General features: G+C 39.3%; 1 protein-coding gene across 3 annotated transcripts in view; it reads left to right on the forward strand.

The window, feature by feature from the left end:
- Positions 1-19,972, forward strand: part of LOC310922957 (dachshund homolog 2-like) — a gene marked incomplete at its 5' end in the record, with an annotated part of 246,143 nt that overhangs the window by 189,175 nt on the left and 36,996 nt on the right. For all 3 annotated transcript variants that reach the window (XM_083883985.1, XM_083883983.1, XM_083883984.1), the window contains 2 exons: positions 10,783-10,918; positions 12,876-12,956. In XM_083883985.1, coding sequence (XP_083740111.1) covers positions 10,783-10,918; positions 12,876-12,956 — 217 coding nt within the window. The remainder of the gene's footprint in view (positions 1-10,782; positions 10,919-12,875; positions 12,957-19,972) is intronic.

Below are 19,972 nucleotides of genomic sequence, written 5' to 3' on the forward strand. Positions count from 1 at the left end.
ACCTCACTCTGGTTGCTCCCAGCACTGAGCAGCACCTGCCGCTGCAGCCCAGTTCAGCTGCTCTGATCTGTCACTGAGTCTGCAGTGTGATTAAAAATGGACACCAGCACTCACTGCAGGCTGCAGGGCTAGAGCAAGATCTGTGAGAGCTTAGTAACTCTTGAAATGCTGTTTAAAGTCAAACTTAAAGAGAAAATGCTGTAGGACATGGCAGGGATTCTAGTGCCCTGCAAATCCAGAACAGGTAAATAGCAGAGAAAATCATCACAAGTACCTTAGTGAGGCTGAAGAACAAAACAGGAATTCTAGCAGTGCACATCCAGAGCAGGTAAATACCTGGGAAAATTACCACAAAGTGAGTTGAGTCTCTAGTAGCCAAACCTGAACTTCCTTCTGGTTGGTTAAAACCTGTTTGTATTTTGAAAGGCTTGTTGCAGTCTCTACCAAATAGACTGTTCGGAAAGGTTCTTGCCTCTGTGGAGAGCTGCTGTCCTGCCACACACTCAAAAATGCATTAAACCAAGAAATTTTCAAAATAGAAGTGTGTAGGTTCAGTGCATGTGAAGGATTGGTGTGATGAGATTCTCTAAAAGTGTGTCCACTTAGTACTGAGCAAAAATTAAAGGTGTTACCAGTCTGACTTCTCTGTGTGTTTCCATGCACATGTGGGTTTCTTGTTGACAAAGTAAAATGTTGCCAGCTTTGAAAGTTCTTTAGTGCAGTCCATTTTTCTTTGGGTTTAAATAAATGAATCTATACAGCTATCTGTTCTGGAAAATAAATGTCTTCAATATTCCACTCATTCCCTGTCATTCTAGAATCTGACTTCCGAGTTGCTTTATTCTTACAAGTCGCACTGATTTGCTGAACTTAACCTCTCATAGCTTTATTGTAAAACATCTAAATTATAATGTGTCATTATTTTACCATTGAGAAGGTCACTGTTTCCAACACTACAGTCCAGTTGTGAGAATACATTAAGTGAAGGCAGTGTTGTACATCCTTTTGTCACAGGCTGGTGCTTCAGGAGATTTTGTTTCTAAGTCAAGCCGGGAAAGAAACCAGCAGTGCCCAAGCATGTGTTTATTGTTCATGCCCATGTGTTCTGATAGCAACATCCTCTCAAGGGGGGACAGCAAATGTCTCTTGTCACATCACTGCAGAAAAAAATCTACATCCCTCTCTTGCTGAGTTCTGGAGCAGTTTGTTTATCTTCTGATTTTCTTTCTGACCCTAAGCATCTCCAGTTACCTCAGGTTGTTTCTCTTTATTACTGAGAGTCCAGTTCCAGATTAGGGCAAATTTTATTCTGAATCTTCTGGTTTTGTTGGCTTTTTTTTCCTTGGATTCTAGGGAGGCTGGGGCGACACTTCCCATTAAGATCCTTTCTTAGGATTAGGATGTGTAAAAACTTCTGTTATCATCAGTGTACCTGCACAGTTGTTGGCTGGGTGGGGAAAACAACTGTCTCTGATGTCCATCTGTATATTAGTTAATGCAAGTCATTAAATTATTAGAAATTAGTTGAGATCTCATTAATTTCAAACCATAACCTTTCCTTTACCTGTCCAGAGACCTCTTGACAAAACCCCAATTTAAACACAGCAGTGGAATATTTGTAGCAGCAAGTAAACTTGCAGAAGCTTTGATTGTGTTCCAAATGTTTGTATTCTAAATGTCAACAGGAAGATTAAATACATATTGGTAAACAATGCTAGTCTTTTATAATTTAAACTGCAGATTTTGCAGGCAGTTGGGTTTCAGGGTGTTATTTAGCAGGCCCTTGCTGATGTCAGTTACTCATTTACAGCAATTTTTTCCCCAACACCTGCGCTAGAGGAGACACAGTATCTCCACAGCAACACGAGGTCTGGCCAGCACTCTGGTGGGAATTATTTCCTCTCATGTTTCAGAGGAAAATGCACTAGCAGCCAACGTTACAGAGGCAGAGTGAGAATCCTTTGCTCTGTTACTCTCACCTGTCAAGTGGTGCTCATCTTCCTCTAGCTTGTTCTGAGTGCTGAAACTGTAGATGAATTTTATTACAGTGTGAGGCTCCTTTTGTCCTTTCCTTCCCTTATGTACAATCTCCCAGGAGAGAATGACAACCAGTTAACATGAAATTATTGTACTAAAGAAACATGTAAAAGAAAAGGATTGGTGTTCCTGCTGTCAGTAATATTTTTATTATAGGACATTATTTAAGTGCAGTTAATAAGTACAAAACATAGCTAGTTTTCAACAGAATGCAATCCCAGATTCACATTTTTACTTAAAATGGAGAAATGAATCGAATATATTAAGTGTGTGTCTGTTTCCGTAGTCTGATGACTAAAATACCACTTGGCCTGTTTTCTATAGGTGTGAGAATCAGCTGCTTTATAAGGTTTTGAATGAAGTCATTATGCTTTTTATATCACGTTTGCCATTTAGAAATAAGCTGTTCTACCAAGATATGCATGATCAGCAAAGTTAACATTTAGTGCTCCAGAAAGAAATGTCATAACTATGAAACTTGATTTCTCCCTGACAGGAACACCATAAATTAGGGAGGCACAATGGCCAAGCTCACAAAACCTTCTTAGCCATCTCTAACATGATGTGATGTGATTATAGCAGCACCAGCAGCACTGTGGCTGCAGTTCTGGCCGTGCCCCTGTGATAAATCCAGCCTTACAGGGATTTACTGCCCATCTGAAGAAGTTTGCTGGGTTTGAAACTTAGTTCAAATGGCTCAGAAGAATGTCTGTTATTGAGGGTCTCATGGCAAAAGCAAAATTTGACAGCAACACTGACTTCATCGTCCTCTCTCTTCTCCCATTTGCATCCAGTTCTTGTTAGTTCTTTTTTTTCCAGAGCTGTTCTTCAGCTGGACCTCCTCTGCAATCCAGGAATGTCCTGGATGTCAAGTAAGGATCAGTCTGGGGTGGAATTTGGCTAAGTACACTTGAGTCATGGTTTGGGCTAGAAAGAGCAGTGAATGCTCAAGGCCGGGTTGGATGGAGCACCCTGGTCTCATGGAACGTGTCCCTGCCGATGGCAAGGGGGGAATGAGGTGACCTTTAAGCTCCTTCCATCCCAAACCAGTCTGTGACTCCATGAATAAATGTAGCAGTTTACTGTCACACAATAATTTTGTTCCTGAAACTCAGAAAAAATCTGTGACAATATTTTCAGAAGGAAAGTTGGGATGAGCCCTTTACAGAAAAGTGAGAGGATTTTTCACTGAAGTTTGTGAAACACTCAGCTCCAGAGAGCAGTAGTGACATAATCCAAAAGTTTTTATTTTACAGTGCACCTGTAACATATGTGACCTTACATGGCTGAAAACATACTGGTTTACACAATTCCAGCCAAAAAGCAGGGAGAGGGCAGGGGAGAGATTTGGGGTTAGGAAGGCGAAGGGAAGGCTGGCAAGAGCCAAGTCTGGAGCTGTGACTGTGATATCTTGGACTGTTCACTGAAAGGCCAGTTTCCCAGATGTCCCTAGGAACAGGCTGGTGGGAAATACTGTGCTTAGGCTGAGCTTGAAATTCTGGGAACCAGACCAAAACCAGGGGCCTTAAGCTGTTCCTTCTGTGTTAGATATGCAAAGAGTAATGACAGTAATGAGGCAAAACTTCATGTCAAAGATCTGAGATTTATTTTCTCCCAAATTTTTCCTGCTTCTTATTTTACTTACCTGACATATTTTGCACTCTCCTTCCTCCTACTGCTCATGTCTCACCCTCTTCCTCCTCGTGCTCCCTCCCTTTCCTTCTGGCAAACAGCCTCTTTGGAGCTGCTGAGGGATGTGCTTCTCCTGAGTAGGAGTAGTTCTGAAAATTAGTTTCCTGCTGTCCATTTTTCTTCTGTTGTCACCCCCTCATGCTTGCTGTATTCCTGCTTTTCTCTTATTCTTTCTTGCTCTCATCAAGGTCCCAGTTAGAAATAAATGGTGCTTGTGTTGAGTGCAAATGGGAAACACAGAAAAAAACCCTAAAAAAGGTAATTAAAATGCTTTTTAAAAAAGTCATTTTTGTTTTCATATTTCAGAATTCCTTGAGAATTTCACCCCAGTGCACTTCAGGAACTAATCTGATAAATAGAACAAAGCATTATTTGTACAGTGGGATCTAGACGTTCAGTAGAGGCTTCTGAGTCTCCTTCTCTTTGAGTTTTAGTTTTCTCCTGATTTTGTGGTATTGTTGAGGCATTTGTAAAGGATGCATATGACATGATTTTAAATTCCCTGAAGAGAGTACAGATGGGCTGTGTAATTATTGCTGAGAGGTGCTATTTTCTCTGTGCTCTACAACTCACATTCATAATATTTACCTGACAGCCAGAAAAATGTGGCCATCTCAGAATGCTCTGAAACACTTCTTCTCACAATAGGAACATTTCCCATTACAGATTTTCTAGCATCAGTAATTTCATATCTCTCTGAGCATTCAATCCATTATGAATTGTTTTCAGAATATTGCAACATTTATAAAATAAAACTTCTCTACAACGAATGTGATTTTTCATAGTATTAGATTTATTCTGTCCTGTTCCATAGCAGGCAGCTGATGGCTGGAATGGGACTGGGATATGCTGGAGGAGTGACGTGTGAGACACAGGAGTTTGTTTAGTTCTTAAAAGGTTAATTTTTGGGGCTGTGTTTGAGGTGAAGGAGGAATGAGTGTGCAGGTTTGTATCTCTTTATTCACAGATTCAGAGAAATGACTCTGCTGGAAGATGTTCAGATCCTTTCAAATTGCATTAAATACCGTTCTCATCTCCTCCTTTGGAGTGAGGCTGTTCCTCTCCCTGTCTGGCTCCTTACCACCCTCATTGAGCGATTTTAAGCGTTGAAAACTTACTTTAAACTTCCAAGTGAAAAAAAAAAATCCAGTAAGAAACATCTCTTTTTGCAGAGCTTGCAGAGGAAAATTGTTAGGCCACGCACATCTAAGCTCTTAGTTCTGGCTCAGATCTTTTTAATATTAGCTTGGTCATTTGCATTTGTCCTTAATAACTGATATGGCTCTTAACGTAGATGAGGTAGAGTATTATCATCATTAGTCCTGGGAGTGCCTTTCCTCCCTACCATGGCAGCACTGGGGGAAACAATTCAGGAGAGGGGCACAAGTACCAAATTTCCCCGTGAGATCCTTTCCAGTTTCAGGCACTGTTGTGCTCTCAGATTCAAAGTAAAACATCAAGATCTTTGCCCAGGAGTGAAGGTTTCCACGGCTGTCCCAGTGCCTGCTAATTTAAGAAATGGGGAAGAAGGCAGCTCCTGTTTGGCTGTTTCCCAACACCATCTGATTAGCTGCACTTCTCTGTTTGGCTGAGCAGCTGGCAATTAATGGATTGATAGGAAGTAGTCACGAGGTAATGGAATTAGTGAGTGAACATCTGGTATTAAAATCAGTAAATGTAGGAGTTTTTATGATTTCTTAAATTCTGTGAGAAAATAATTGCCAGTTGAATACAACTGAAACAAGTATATGTACACAGTGGGAAAAAAAAATCGCATTTTAAATGCAAAGTACATATTTTAAGCAAATGACTTCCCGATACACTGCAAAAGATGAATAGGATCCAGCTGGCTTTCAGACACACAGATCCTATCTTGGTTTTTAGACCAGCTGTTTACCTTGTTCATCTCCAGTACCTACAGCAATCACAGGTACTATAAGTAGCTCAGAAGACCAACAAGTCGCCCCCAGTCTTTGTGTGTGCTCATTTACAGCATTGAATGATTAAAAATCCAAACCAAACTGCTCTTCTCTAGCCCAGAAATGGCTGTGACCATCCTAGTTCTTGTTGGCATCAGTTCAGGTGTAGCACAGCTCCTGCTTCCTGTGGCAGGGGTATTTTTTTCCTTGGAAAAGCCTAAATTGAGTACTCTATCAGTTAAGGACTGTAAACTTTAGAACACTATTAAAAATGTGCTGGCTATTAGGATTCAAAGAGCATTAGTATCAACTAAAGTCAATTGGAATGAAATACATCTTAGTATTAACTAAAGAAAGGAAGTGTTAGCAATTCAGGTCTTTGCTGACTGGAATTGTGAATTGTGTTATCTTTCCTTCCTCTTCTCACCTGCTGAGAATGGGAGTCAGCCAGAGAGGGCGAGAAGAGGTAGCTCAGCAGGGAATTTGGGATGGAGGGGGGAAGGGCTGCAGGGAGACTCTACTTGCCTGTCCTGACTTCACAGACCCCTCCAGAGGAGTCAGGCTCTGGTTTCTAGAATTGGTTTTTTTTCAGTATAGCCCATTTTGAGAATATGAATGGAGATCTTGCAGCCACTGGGAGGTTGAGGTCTGGAATAATGAACATCCCAGTGTGAGAATTAATGCTGGGAGTTTTTCTGCCAGAGCCCATGAACTCTTGTTTCTCCAACATTGTCAGCATCAGCTCAAAATCTTTCTTAAAACTCTTGAAAATTCTAATTTAGGCCTAAAACCAGTAGAATCTCCCTTTTACCTTCCACTACATCATTAGAGAGGGTAAATTCCAGCCACTGCAGAGCCCTACAGAGTAGAGCAGCAGCACCTCAATGAAAAATGAAATATCAAGATAAACGTCTGAATAAATCATCCAAGACTCAGACAAGCATCCAGAACCTGCTTGTCAGCAGTGAAATGCCACTAAATCCACTAGGAGCTGATTAATAGATTAACATTTGGAAGAATAATTACAACTACAATACAACTAAGAGTAAAGAAAAATAAAAGGAAAATCCAGCAGCATCATTTCTTGAAACTCTTGACATAAAAAGATGATCAATACTATAAAAAAATCAGAGGTAAGGAATTAAGGTCAAGATGTTTATGTCAAAAATAGGTAAGCTGTTCATATATATTTCAAATAAAACTAGTGTGGATGCAACCACCTTGTAGTATTTCCTGTTATTGGTGTGGAATACTTCCTCACAGGGGAGGGAGAGGGATATTGAGCTGAAATCAAGGATCTGTCTGGAAATTGAGTGAGTTCATGGCTTCAGTGCCATTAAGCTAAATCACAACTAAAATTAACAATGTCAAGCTTTGTAGCTACATTTTCTGAGGCAGAGAAGGACACTGATTTTTAGTGAGACAAATATATTACCCTTCAAGAGGATTAAATAGTGGAAAAGTCCTTTTTGAGAATTTATGTTACAGCTCTGTAAAGGAAGAAAAAGAGATGAGATAAAGTACGTACTGAGGGTAGATAAATAGGTGAGATCATGAGAAATGTTTTCATTTTTCATAAAATTATCACAATCTGTAGAATCCTTATGTATAATTCATTGAATTATAACCTGGAATGTTAATCTTGCAAATTTATGAATAGGAAGAACTATAAATGGGGAAAATAGTACCTTATTTAGGAATATTTCTTTATTACTGTGAGTTTACCTAGTGTGGGACCAAGCTGCCCTGCAGGGGGAACTAAGCCATTTTCAAGTGGAAAAGAAACATATATGAAAAGTAACGAGGTTGTAAAATACATAGAAGACAAATAAAATGAAGTCATCAATGTGTAAAACAAAATGTTAAGATTTTAGATTTGCAATTTTCCTATTTAAATGCCCCCATTGATTTGTTACAAATACTGTTAACCCTGTGTTTGGAAAATGGTGAGGACATTATCACTTGTGTTCTCATTTGTAATAAAATAGATTAACTTGCTGTGAAATTTTAACTAGGCTGAGACACAACAGTAGCTACCTAATGAACCAGAGCACATTGCTGTTAAGTAGCTAAATAGATGCATACTGATTACAGGACTGAAAAATGGATCTGTTTACCAGCAAAAGAAGAGTCTGCACATAGCATTATTCATTATAGTAGGGGAAATTCAGCACATTTCTACATAAAAATGTAGAAATTGACAATTTCTGGATCCATATGCAGCCTCACATGGTGATACTACATCCTCATTTGGAGCACATATGATATAGTGGGAATTTCAGCTCGTTTGTTGCTTATAGGGAAGACTCTGCCTTCTCTGTGGCTGGAAATTGGTGTAACTGGTAAGACATTAGATGATATAATCAACTAATTCTCTTTGAAAGTGATTCAGTGTGTGATTAAGAAGGACATTATTATTTGACACCTCTACTTCTGCCTGAAGATTTCAAACCAGGACTCTGAGTTTGAAGGCAAATTACTCCAAGCAGAGATCATTTCATAGTGAGAGACAATAGGAAATGCAGTTACCAGAAGGAGCTGGAATACTTTGCTTTTCCAAATCATCAGCTTTTGAATTACTCAAATAACTTCCATTTAAGATGACATATATGGCTGTTTGTGTGATATCTAAGTGTTAATTCCTAGTCATATTTGTTCGTAGGGTTTTTTTGCAGAACAGTTGGCACATCCTCTCCTTGGCTATTCATTTTCATGGTTGCAGTAGACAATGAAATTTACTTAAACTATGCACTCTTCTGTAAAATTAATCATTTCAAAATGATATCTTAATTGTAAATTGAGTGCTCTTCGTGGCTAAAAGAGAGGAAATAGTGCCAAACAGAACCATTAAAACTGAAATCCAGACAAATGAAATAACAGTCAGAGTTATAACCTGTTAGCAGAAACCTATTTGGAAGCTATTATTTGCACAAAGGTAAAAAACACAGGATTTATCTGCTCAGGATTGCATGTGTATGATTCCTTGTTATTTTGGACAGTATTTTTGGGGTAAGAATGTGACTTTTAAAAGCAACTCAGTGAGCAGCACATCCACAAAGTTCCAGTTCCCTTTCACACATCTGTTCATCTCAGCAAAAACCCTCTCTTGGAGGCCAAAAGGAAGAAAACACAGGAGACTTTAGGATCAGTGACTTGGACTTCTTTTTTCTTCCACAGAATTTGAAAACTGCTTTGTATAAAACCATTCAATTTTCAAAATTATAAAAACTTGTGACTCAACATAATAGACTCATATCTGTTAAATATTAGGATTAAAAGTCTCCCTTTCAGATCTGTTAGTCACTATATGTTCGTTAAGTAACAGATAATTAATGAAACTGATCCGTTGAGGATTAGCAGCTACGCAATAGATTCACATCTGTTACATGTTTTTGAGGCTGGGTTGTTATTTAATGTACAATAAGAATCCTATTAAAACCACATCCAGTGCCACGTTCTCAGCTGGTGTGGTTGGAGTAGGGAAATGCCATCCCATGCTCTGAGGAGGATCCAATCTCATGTTTCCTTTGCGTAACTCTCAGAAGTATCTGTAAGTACACAGATGAGTGTGGCTTAGAGGGATGGTTTCAATGGGTAACAGAATATCCTTGTTGATCTTTCTGCTGTCTAATTAATGAATTGCCCTGATACATCCAAACAGCAGCTTTTATAATCAGGTGTTTGTAATGGAAAGATTTCTAGGAACCACCGTGTTCTTCCCGAAGCTACCTTATTGATTCAGGCTTCCACCTAGAAAACTGCATAAAAACTTCAGATGCTACTGAGTTTATTTTCCAGAGCACACAGTAAATTGCTACCAAGCAGCCAGATTGAATATTCCTAATGAAATATCTTCACAATAGGTTAGAAAGGAGGAAAGATTGCAAAATACCGAGACAGCTTTCCCAGATGAGCTGTAATTGTGATTTTTAGTGAGGTGGAGGCAAGGGAATCTTTTCTAAATATATAAAAAAAAAGAAAGGTATTTCAGTTCTGGGTTTGCACAGGAAGCAGATGATTGCCAAGGATGAGGGCAACTCCAAAGATTACTTTTCTGGAGTTCTGTAAATTCAACCATTTTTCCTCATTAGTGTCTCTCTCTACACCTTCAAGGATTTGGAAAGATGTTTTAAAACACACAAGGCATTTTAAGAGAAATATACCTGTAGTAACTGAGGCCCTCATTTTCCCTTTTGGAAGATTCTCATTTTCTGATGGTTCTGGGAACAGGAATGAAGGGCACTGAAATTTTTAATTGGAAAGCGTGTGTGTGGAGACACTGGGTTGGAAGGCTCTCAAGTGGTCTCACAATCTCTTGTCTTAAGGATGAATTTTTACTCACACTTTTCTTGTCTGACCTGTTCCTAAAGTTTTTTACTGATGAAAATTTCATCTCATCTTCAGACAATTTGCAAGTATAGATACACAGAAACGCAGAATTTAATTTTACCGTATTTCTTAACCTTTTTTTTTCCTCCTTACCTCAAGTGCCATATATATTTAAATTAGAAGTTAATATCAAAGTTTTGTGTGCAAATATAAACATAAGAATTTTCAAGCAGATTTTTTTTTTGGTCAGCCAGTGGTGCTTCTCATACAAGAGACAAGTTCTTACCAGAGCCACAGCTTTTGTCATTTGTCCAGGTGCTACCCTGAGAAGATACTGATGTAATTTATTCAGATTCTAGTACAGATTCTAGTTACAAATTCACAAGTACATATTCTAATTACAAATTTGACTGCATTTAGTGACAGCTCTGTCCAACCATGAATTGTTTATTTGAAATGTGGGTCACATATGGCAATCTTACTACCTGTAGATTAAAAGTAGTTTGTGAAAGCAAGATGAAAGAATATTCTATATGTTCCTAGGTGTGAAAAATGCTAAAGATAAAAGGTTGCCAACAAGAAAAAGGTGGGAAATTATAAGCTAAGTTTACATTGCTTGTAGAAGCCTATGTTGGTTTTGGCTTTACATGACTATACTGCCCTTAAGACATGACTTCTGTTCTCTGTTTACCTTAGAAACACCACTTGTTATCCTTCCTTTTAAGCCAGCCTCCCTTTCTTTGTCTGCACCTTGGCAAAGCCCATGGATGCAAACGTCCCAGCCCTGCTTTGTTTTTGTTTTCAGGAGAGGATCCAGGACAGCCCGTCGCCGGCGCCGTCCCTGGAGGAGAGCCAGCGCCCCGGCAGCCACGCGTCCTCTCACCCCAGCAGCAGCGTCTCCAGCTCCCCGTCACAGCTGGACACCACTCCCGACAGGATCGGTCAGTGCAGCCCGCCCTGCCCTCCCTACACCCTCGGGAACTTGCCTGAGGCTCATGTTTGTTTGCTATCATATTCGCACAAAGTCTCATCCCTGTGGTTTTTTAATTAAGTTCATCGCTCGTTGTTGGTCTAATCACCGATAACAGGATGGGGTGACCGAGAGATGTTCCATGAGTTTTGTATTTCATTATCAGTCTCAGTGAAGGGAGAGACATTAAGGATGGTAAAATTCAAACCACAACAAAAGAAGCCAAAGCTCTCTTTGTTACAAGGCCTTTAAAAGTTTTTTGGCCAATAGGCTGATGCTGAGAGCTTACATGCATACACTTAAACAATCACTAAACACTACACATACACCTTACAGCATACAGTAGTTGCTTCTCCTGTATTTTTTGCAGCTCAGAAACTTTCTATGCTCCAAATATTTCAAGGCCTAAAATTCAACTCTGTTTCAGACCTCTATGAATGTAAGCTTATTGCAAAAGTCCTCTGCATTTTCAGTTCCCACAATTCCCCCTCTTGGTACAACAGTAATCCCTGCACAGAGGGATCACCCTTGTACCCTTCCGTGCTCCAACCAGCTCCTTTGGTGTGCTTGGGTAAGGAAGTTCTGCTCAAGGCACCTGCAGTTGAAAAAGAGCAAGGTATCTTTTTCTTCACATGTGTATGAGGGAAGTAACGGATTATATTATGAATTTTTTGTTCCAACAACCTCCTTGTGCCCACACATTCCTTCATCACCCTGAGACTGAGGCCTTTTCTGGCTTTTTTGGGCTCTCCACCACATTTTTCGCAGCCTGTGCACTATCAATTAAAATGCTAATTCTGTCTAGAGGAAGTTCAGATCCTATTCTTGGTGCTTCCAAGAGGGATCTAGGGCAAGTCAATTAACATCTCTTCACGTAAGTGTGTGTCAACACTGCTGTCTCCTCATGGCCTGGAGCCTGTGCAGGCATTGCTGAGCCAGATTTAAACCACAAAAGCCATGCACTCGGGGTGAGTCACTGGAGACTTCCCTCCCATCCGCAACCCACTCCTCTGCTTCCTGGGATTTTGCAGTTCTGACCCTGATCCTTGCATCAGCACCACAGCACTGCCCAGCACACTGGATGAACCTGATTTCTTTGTCTAAATCTGTGCACAAACAGGGCAGAGACTGTTTGGTAGATTCCCCTTATCTTTTTCCTGTGTAAAATAAAGTTGGAAATACGCAGGACAAGCAATTTTTAACTTCCTGTAGCAGCAGTGAAAAGAGACTGTTGATGTCTCTATGTAGAGATGTAATGCTTACTGTTGTAAAAATAAGGATAAATATTTTTCATTGACAGAAATACAGTGTTTTCACATTTGCAATTATAAAGAAAAAGCTCCTCCTAAAATATGGTGATGAAGTTTGTATCAAGTGACCTCCCTGGAATAACTGTAAAGTCTGTAATTGGTGGATTGCAGAGGAGGAAATGTTTTAATCAAATAAGAACAAAGGAAAGAGGCATCCTGAAGTCATAAACTGTACAGCTCTCGCTGAGCTTGCAGGTGTTAAGTAGAGAATTCCCTTCAGCACTAAAATGTTGGAGGGGAGTTTGCTGTCACCAATCAGTTTGGGCTGTGATCTGGCAATCTCTGGTTTTATTAAGTTTACTGCTTTGTAATAATTACTAATACTTAAATCTTTAAATGTATTTTTCCCCGAAACGGTTTTTGGGAAGTACTTTTCCCATTAATTAATTAATTTGAACAATTAATAAGAAATCACATTCATCTCAGTAGTAATTTGTGTTCTATCGTGGTGTCCTTGTCTAATAAACTTGAGCAGATTAGCTTTTACTGCATATTTTACTTGGCCCTAAGAGTTTAACAAAATATCAACCAAAAAGAAATAAAATGCAAACTTTTTTTTATCTTAACTTTTTTTTTTTACTGAGAGTATTATATAACTGTACCTTCTGATTCTTTTAGCCATGCTGACCAACAGCAGAGAAGGGGAACTCATTGACCAAGAAACTGGGACCAGCCTAAAAAAGATACAAAAGGAGAAAGGTAAAATTACAGACTGTTTTCCATCTCAAGCTTTTAATTCTGCTTATTATGTGTTTTATTCTTTTTTCTTGTGTTCTGCATATGCAATGACATTATATTACTAATTTAAGAGAACTAAGTGCCTAATTGCAATGAATAATGTATCCAGTGAACTCACATGGAAGTGTAAGCAATGAGAACTTTGCTTCTCTCTGTTTGTACAGCATGAGGATAATATTTTTCAGGTCTTCTGGCTCAATTATTTATGAAGTTCCGAGCAAATATTTGATCAGTCACGTGGTATTGTTTGTTTGCCTTCAAGGGAATGTGTGTCCAGGTTGCTCTGATGCTCTGGGTGAGCTGTATAATTTTATATTGTGGCACCAGTGAGGGGCAGCAAGGGAAGAGGTGATGTTTGGTCTGCAGAGATTCTCTGTAGGCAGGGAAGTGTTTCCTCTGCTTGGTTCTCCTTGCAGAGGTTCTTGGGTGCTGGAGAAGGTGAATACTCAGGGATTTTTTCTGGGAAAATACTGCAAAGAGATGCTCAGGGGGATTGTGAGATTTTAGAGTAAAAAAAAATGTGAAGGAAAAGAAACAGAGGGAAGAGACAATATAAGCTAAGTGTATATGTAAGTCTACTGAGAATATTCATATTTATCATAATAAATGAAAGCATAAACTGATTTATATTTTGGTTGAGGTGATTGTCTTGTATTTTCAGAGAAAACTAAAAGGCAGCCTTAGAAAATTCTGTGGGCTATTCAGAAGAGAATTTGGAGGCCCTCCATGCCAAGTGGTTCCAGAGTTATATAAAATTATTTGAGCAGTGTCATGGTTTTGTACATTCAGCTCTATTCTTTAGAGGTCTGTCACTGATCCAGTCGTGGGTAGGAAGAGCCTGAAACTCCTTGTATTTTGTATTTTCGTACTCAACTCTCCTTGAAGACAGAAGCTGTTTTCTATTCACTGGTTTTTCTGGGCATTTAAGCACTTTCCTCATGAACCCCAAAAGAGCCCTTCTGTGCCATTCTGAGATAATTTTCTGTCTGGATCATCCAGCTTAAATCCTTCCCTCTTGACTTCTGTTGACATTTACAAAAAGTTACCAGCCATAACTTCCCTCCTAAGATTCAAAAATTACATTTCTGTAGTAATAGCATAGTGAGTATTTAATCTAAGCATGGAAGTGTAGTTGATTTTAATTCTGTTGAACTGTGCATGGTTTCTTGCCACATATTCAGTCATTTTTCAGCGAAACAGTTCAGTATCCTGTGGGGTTCAGAGATGCAAATCTTGTACTTCATGGTAGTAGCAGTTCTGTTGCTCTGGATGGATGAAGGAAGGTACTTTAAAAATCTGAAAAAATAATTCAGAAATCCCCAAAGCAAAAACGATTGAACCTCCACCACCTGTGAACCCAATTCCCAGGCTGCTGTGATCATTCCTTTTAACACGGATGAAATCACAAAGATGTGATGCTAACAGTTTGTGTTCCATAATTCTCCTTAAGATTAAAGTTGTGTGGGTTTATTCATTTCCTAGCCTACATTTTTGCATAATACCTTTAATTGATTAAGTACTGGGAAATATGTCTTTATACATGTGTTAGTTCTGCATGCACTTAGGGGATGCTTTTAGAATTAATTTAGTGTTCAGACATCCACCTGCATCAGAAAAAAGTGCTTCAAAATCATGAGACATTTTAAAATATTATTTTAGAGACAGAACAAAGTTTCTCTTTTTCTGCTTGTTCTGCAGATATCAGATTTTTCTCAGAAAATATGAGAATGAGAATTTTTCTTCTGTCATGTGCAGGTGTGATTTTTCAAGTCGTCCCATGGCTCCAGAGCCAGAACCTTTTGATGACATTATAGTGACTCGTATAGAAATTTTGAAGGCATCAACCTTGTATATCCAGGATTCCAAGCTGATTTTGAATTTGTCAGAGAGACAGACCCATATTGCAATTTCTGTAGGAACCAGCGGGGTTAGTCCTCAATGGTTTGTCCCAGCCCACTGTAGATTCTTTCTTTCTAATACTAGTATTGTTTCTTCCTGTATAACTGTTTTGGGCTTTGGTGCACCTCGGTTATGCTCAGTGTTTTAGAGTCAAATGTGGACAGTGTGAGGAGTGTGATATGTGCTGCCTTGCCCTGCAGAAAACAACCATGTAATTGGTATACAGAGCAAGCTTTGTTTTTCCAAACCAGCCGTTGCTCTTACCAAGGCAAAATATATTCACCATGGAAAAGATTTTCAAAGTTATTAAGAAGGAATGTAGTTAAAATAAAAGTATCAACATTTATTAAGTATGACAAGTAAGCGGTTTATACAACCGTGGCAAACATATGTTTTCACATCTGTTTTGAGTGATATCATCATGATTTTAAAAATGATTTATAGCTCTGCAGGCTGTAAAATGCCAGCTTTGCTGTAAGTGGGAAGTTTTCAAACAACCAAGAAATTATTGAAGGCATATATTAAACGTGGTTTTGTGTTATACACCTTGACATCACTTCACAAAGCCAAGCTCTGTCTAGCAATTAAGATAGCAACAATTGAAAATTAAGGAACTCAAATTTATGAGGAGTACAACTTATGTGAAATCTTAGCTTAAAAAAAAAAGATAAAAGTTATTGTAATGATTATAGACAAAATACCCCTTAGGACACACAGTTTTTGTTTTCCATGTCCCATTTTAAGATCTCAGCAACAGACAAAAATGTGTCACTTTGTGCTCATCAAAGTAATTTCAAGGTGATTAGGGCTGGGGAGAACAGGGCTCCACAGAGTGCTTCTTTAAAAGACAGTTAATAGGGGGTTGTTGGAATTCCTGTGATTTGTTTGCATGTATTGTGTCGCAGAATTTCCAGAATTGGTGCTGTCTCATTGCAGAGTGTTTAGAGCCCAGTTACAGCCATACCTTGAAGCTTTCTGAAGGAGAAATGCCATTGAATCTCAGTTACTCTGCATCCTTTCATCATCCTTTTAGAGGAAATATGGACAGATTTAACATTGGAGGGCAACAAAGTCAAACATCTTTGGAAGTCTGCATGATTTGGGGTCTTTTTATATAGATCTAAAATTGTTTTTACTGCATGGATTACATACAGTGCTGTATTTTTGTCAAATGCCTTTTTCTGGCATGTTACACCAGCGTTTTGCCTGTGCATCTATTTCTGAGTGAAAACCATATCCAGAGTAATCTGCACTTTATTTTGAAATCACTAGTGCAAGGAAACAGTTACAAAATCCCCCCTAGAACACAGGCCCACATTTCACCTGCACAATTACTCACAGAAACTACACTTTAAATTCATCTGCTTCAATACATACCCTGGAAAAGAAGTCTCTATTGTGTGGAGTAGGATTGTGTTTGACACAGCCCTTTATAGGCTTTACAGAAACCTCCATATGAATTCTGGCATTAGGAAGGTGAAATGAGCCAGAAAAGAATTTGGCTGTGCCTTCCAGCCAGATTTAGATGCTGGTACAATTATTCTGTTTGACTGCATGACAAGAAATATTTCAAACTCCTCACATAGGCTGGAGCAATAAAAGGCACTGGCCCAACTCTTGCCACAGTGAAATCAGTGGGGATGTACAGGATGTCTTCAGTGGGAACAGTTTGACCAAAGCTTGCTCTTTTGGAAGAGTCTTTCCCCAGCTTGTGCTGCTGGTTATTATCCAGACATGGATAGCACGTTCATGTGGGGCTTGGAGTGCAAACCAGAGAAAAATATTGTAGGAAAATTCCATTGATGACCCATATTGTCATTTACCCACTGTTCATGCACTCTGTGAGTGTGAATAAATGTGATTTTTGCTGAGAAAGGGGCTTGCCCTGCATTCCCAGAGAACTGCCTGGGGGCAGTGCTCCCTCCTTCAGCCCATCCCGCATCTCCAGAGCCCAAACCCAGTCTCTGGGGCTGTGTCCCACCACACAGTACTCTCCAAACTCTGCATCTCCCAGCTCTCCCTTCCCAGTTTATTAAAGAACACCTTTCCCTTTATTGCTTCAAGGAAAGGGGATTTTTGCATCATTTCTGTCCGCTGAGTGAAGTATTTTCAGATGGCCAGAGAGCGTGGTAATGAAAGAGTAACCATATTTATTTATTGGATTTCATTAGCAGAAAAGAGGGTTTATACTGTTTAAATTAATCACTGCCAAAGGACTGGGCTACTCAGGATGTGAGGGGAGGAGAATGAGCAGGTGCAGAACACCTGAAATAGCAACAGGCTGGTGGGGGCTCTGCTCCAGAGAGGGGACTTTCCCAACAATTAGTCTGAAAGCACCCAGATGGAAAAGGGAAGGAGTGATAAGGAGGAGGAGCACGAAGCTGAACCACACAGTGTCTGTGCAAAGTGTGCAGTAGGTGCCAGCACCTCACATGGTCTCTGTGCTGCTTGTTTGCTGCTTTGTCAATACTGGCACGTTAAAGATATAATGAGAAAAAAGCTATTTACTTCACAAATGTGTTCATGAATACATGAAGAGCTCCCCAAATCAGAAGTGAAGCCATGTTCATTCTGGTGTCTGAGCGTGTATATCACAGACCTGGGGTGTGTTTCATCAGCAGTGGGTGCAATAGTACATAAATTTAAAGGTTTTTTTTTCCCAAAACCTTGAGTGACATGTGCAGTGTAAAAGTCCACTGGATAAGTCAGAGATATTTTTACATTTTCTCTCTTCAGAGAATACTGAAAGATAAGAAGCACAGTGCTCTATTCTGGCTGGAGGCATTTTCCACAAGTGTTTTTTTGCTGTTAAATTTAACCTACAAGTGAACTGACAACTGTTAAAAAGGTGCCCTAATAGTAGATGTGATTGTCTATCAGTCAGTCAATCCACAAAACCCCAAACCTATAAAACCAAGGCAAACTCTATTAACACTTAGATTCATGAAATGTAAATAATTAATCAAGATAAAGCTTTAATTTTTGAAGTGTCTGTACTCATGATGTTATGATTGTGTACTTAACCGTTGCTGAAAGATTTATAAATATAAAGGCAGTTATGCAAGAGATGCTAGTGAAGTACTCCAAGGTCACACCTTTGACATTAAGTTTATATTAGAGCTTTATTTGCAGAATTATTTTTAGGAATCCTCTTTCTCTGATGAGTAAAATACTTCATGGTTATCTTGGCAGATGGGCTAAGGCAGATTCTTGCATTGATATATAATTTATTAAAATGTTTTATTTATTAGATTTCAGTGAATTTAAAGTATCGCTGTCTAAACACTACAAATTATGAGTCTGTATAAACATGGTGAAATAATGAAATTTTCTTTATTGAAAAGGCTTTGAAACAAATTTTTAGTAAGGTATTCATGTCAGTCTATGCAATAAAATGGGGAAATAAAGAGGGAAATCAACTGTTCAGTCAGTTGTCTCTTCAGGGACATTCCTACTTTTCCTCCATTAGTAAGAATTGTTTTATGTACGTTCATCTGAGCTATATGAAATTGGAAAATTATAAGAAGGGGAGAAAAATTGATGATTTGCACTAAGAAAACTTTTGTATTAGCCCCAGGAATCTTTTCCTTAGCGCTGGTCCTAAACTGACCCCCTGGATTCTCTGCTTGGTGTTGCCTCTGGTGCAGAGTCATTAACCTGAGAACTGCAGTTGGTGGCATTCTTTATATCTCTGAATGATTTAATAAGTTTGCTTTCAGTCCTCATTATGAGCAGTAAGATGTGGACAAGCTGTGTCCCCAAGAGGTTGCTGACTGTTTTTTGTCATGTTACAGAAATCCTTGGGATCTTGAGGGATGTGCCAGCAGGGGCTCAGACTGCTCTGCCTGTGCCCTAAACCTGCTCAGGGGCACTGTGCTCCTGCATTTGTGTGCCCAAGTGCAGCTGTGCACAGACAGAGGAAGACAGGGATAAAAATACAAATAAAAATTCAAATTAGTAATAACAGTTCCTAGTTGGCGACTTTGGAAGTTTTGCAGTATTTGTGACTGAAGAAGACCTTCAACAAACTCACAGAAGCTGCGCTTTATAAAGCACAATTCCTTCCTGAGGGTTCCTACCAGTGAGCCGGGGTTTGTCCTGCTGCCCACAGCTGGATGTTCCAGATCAGTGAAATACAGAGCTCATGATTGTGACAGCAGTGTGTGCTCCTGCTGTCAGAAGAGCACATCCAGTGCTGGTGCATGGTATTTTGTGTAGCATTTTTTGTGTACTCAGGGACTTTTTTTTCTAATTTGATCTTGAATACTGTGGAGTGTGTCTGTCTCCTGTGTAACAGTCACATTAAGTTGGCAATTAAGGGCTCTGTCTTCCCTTTTGTGGAGGACTTGCTGCCCAGAGGCTTCTGGGGACAGCAAGGCTGAGAGAAAATGCACATTAAGGTTCATCTCCAGAGTGTTTTTGAATGTTTAGTGCATTAGAATATTCCTGATAATAACAATTCACAAGTCCTTAGTGACCTTCTAACCCTAACCATTCAAGGATTCTGGGCATAAGATAGTGAACTAACCTCAGAGTGGAAGTAGAAAAAAAAATATTCTGGATGTGTAGTCGTGAAACCAGAATAAATGTGTTCTTCATTATATCTCAGACATTGTGTTGAATTCCTTTGATAAAGTTACATGAATTCTTGTTAGCTGAGCTGATAAAGGCCCATGAGCTCATCTCAGAAGCCACTGGGGCTGCAGATTGCAGGAAATCAGATTTTGTGTTTGATTGTTAGGGCAGAATACACCAGTCCAACACTTCGGACTCTGTGTGGGATTTGTGTGTTACAGCCACAGTCATTTCTGGCGATGGACAGTTCACACAGTAAGTTTTTCATGTTATCAGCTGTCCTTTGGAAATTCATCATTGTGCCTGAAAGAGCAGGAGCCCAGAATTGTAATCAATCAATATAATTTCAACTGGATTAGTGTAGTTTGTTACAGCCTGGTGCTGATAATGCCAAGGTTTTAAGGGGGATTTTATCATGGTTTGGGCCCTTCACTGAAGAATTGGACTGGGAGATGCTTGTTGGGTTCCTGCTGAAGTTTCCCAGCTGTGAATAGATTGATAAA

The sequence above is a fragment of the Zosterops lateralis genome (genome assembly GCF_965231275.1).
Source record: "Zosterops lateralis genome assembly, chromosome: Z".
NCBI classification, from domain to species: Eukaryota; Metazoa; Chordata; class Aves; order Passeriformes; family Zosteropidae; genus Zosterops; species Zosterops lateralis.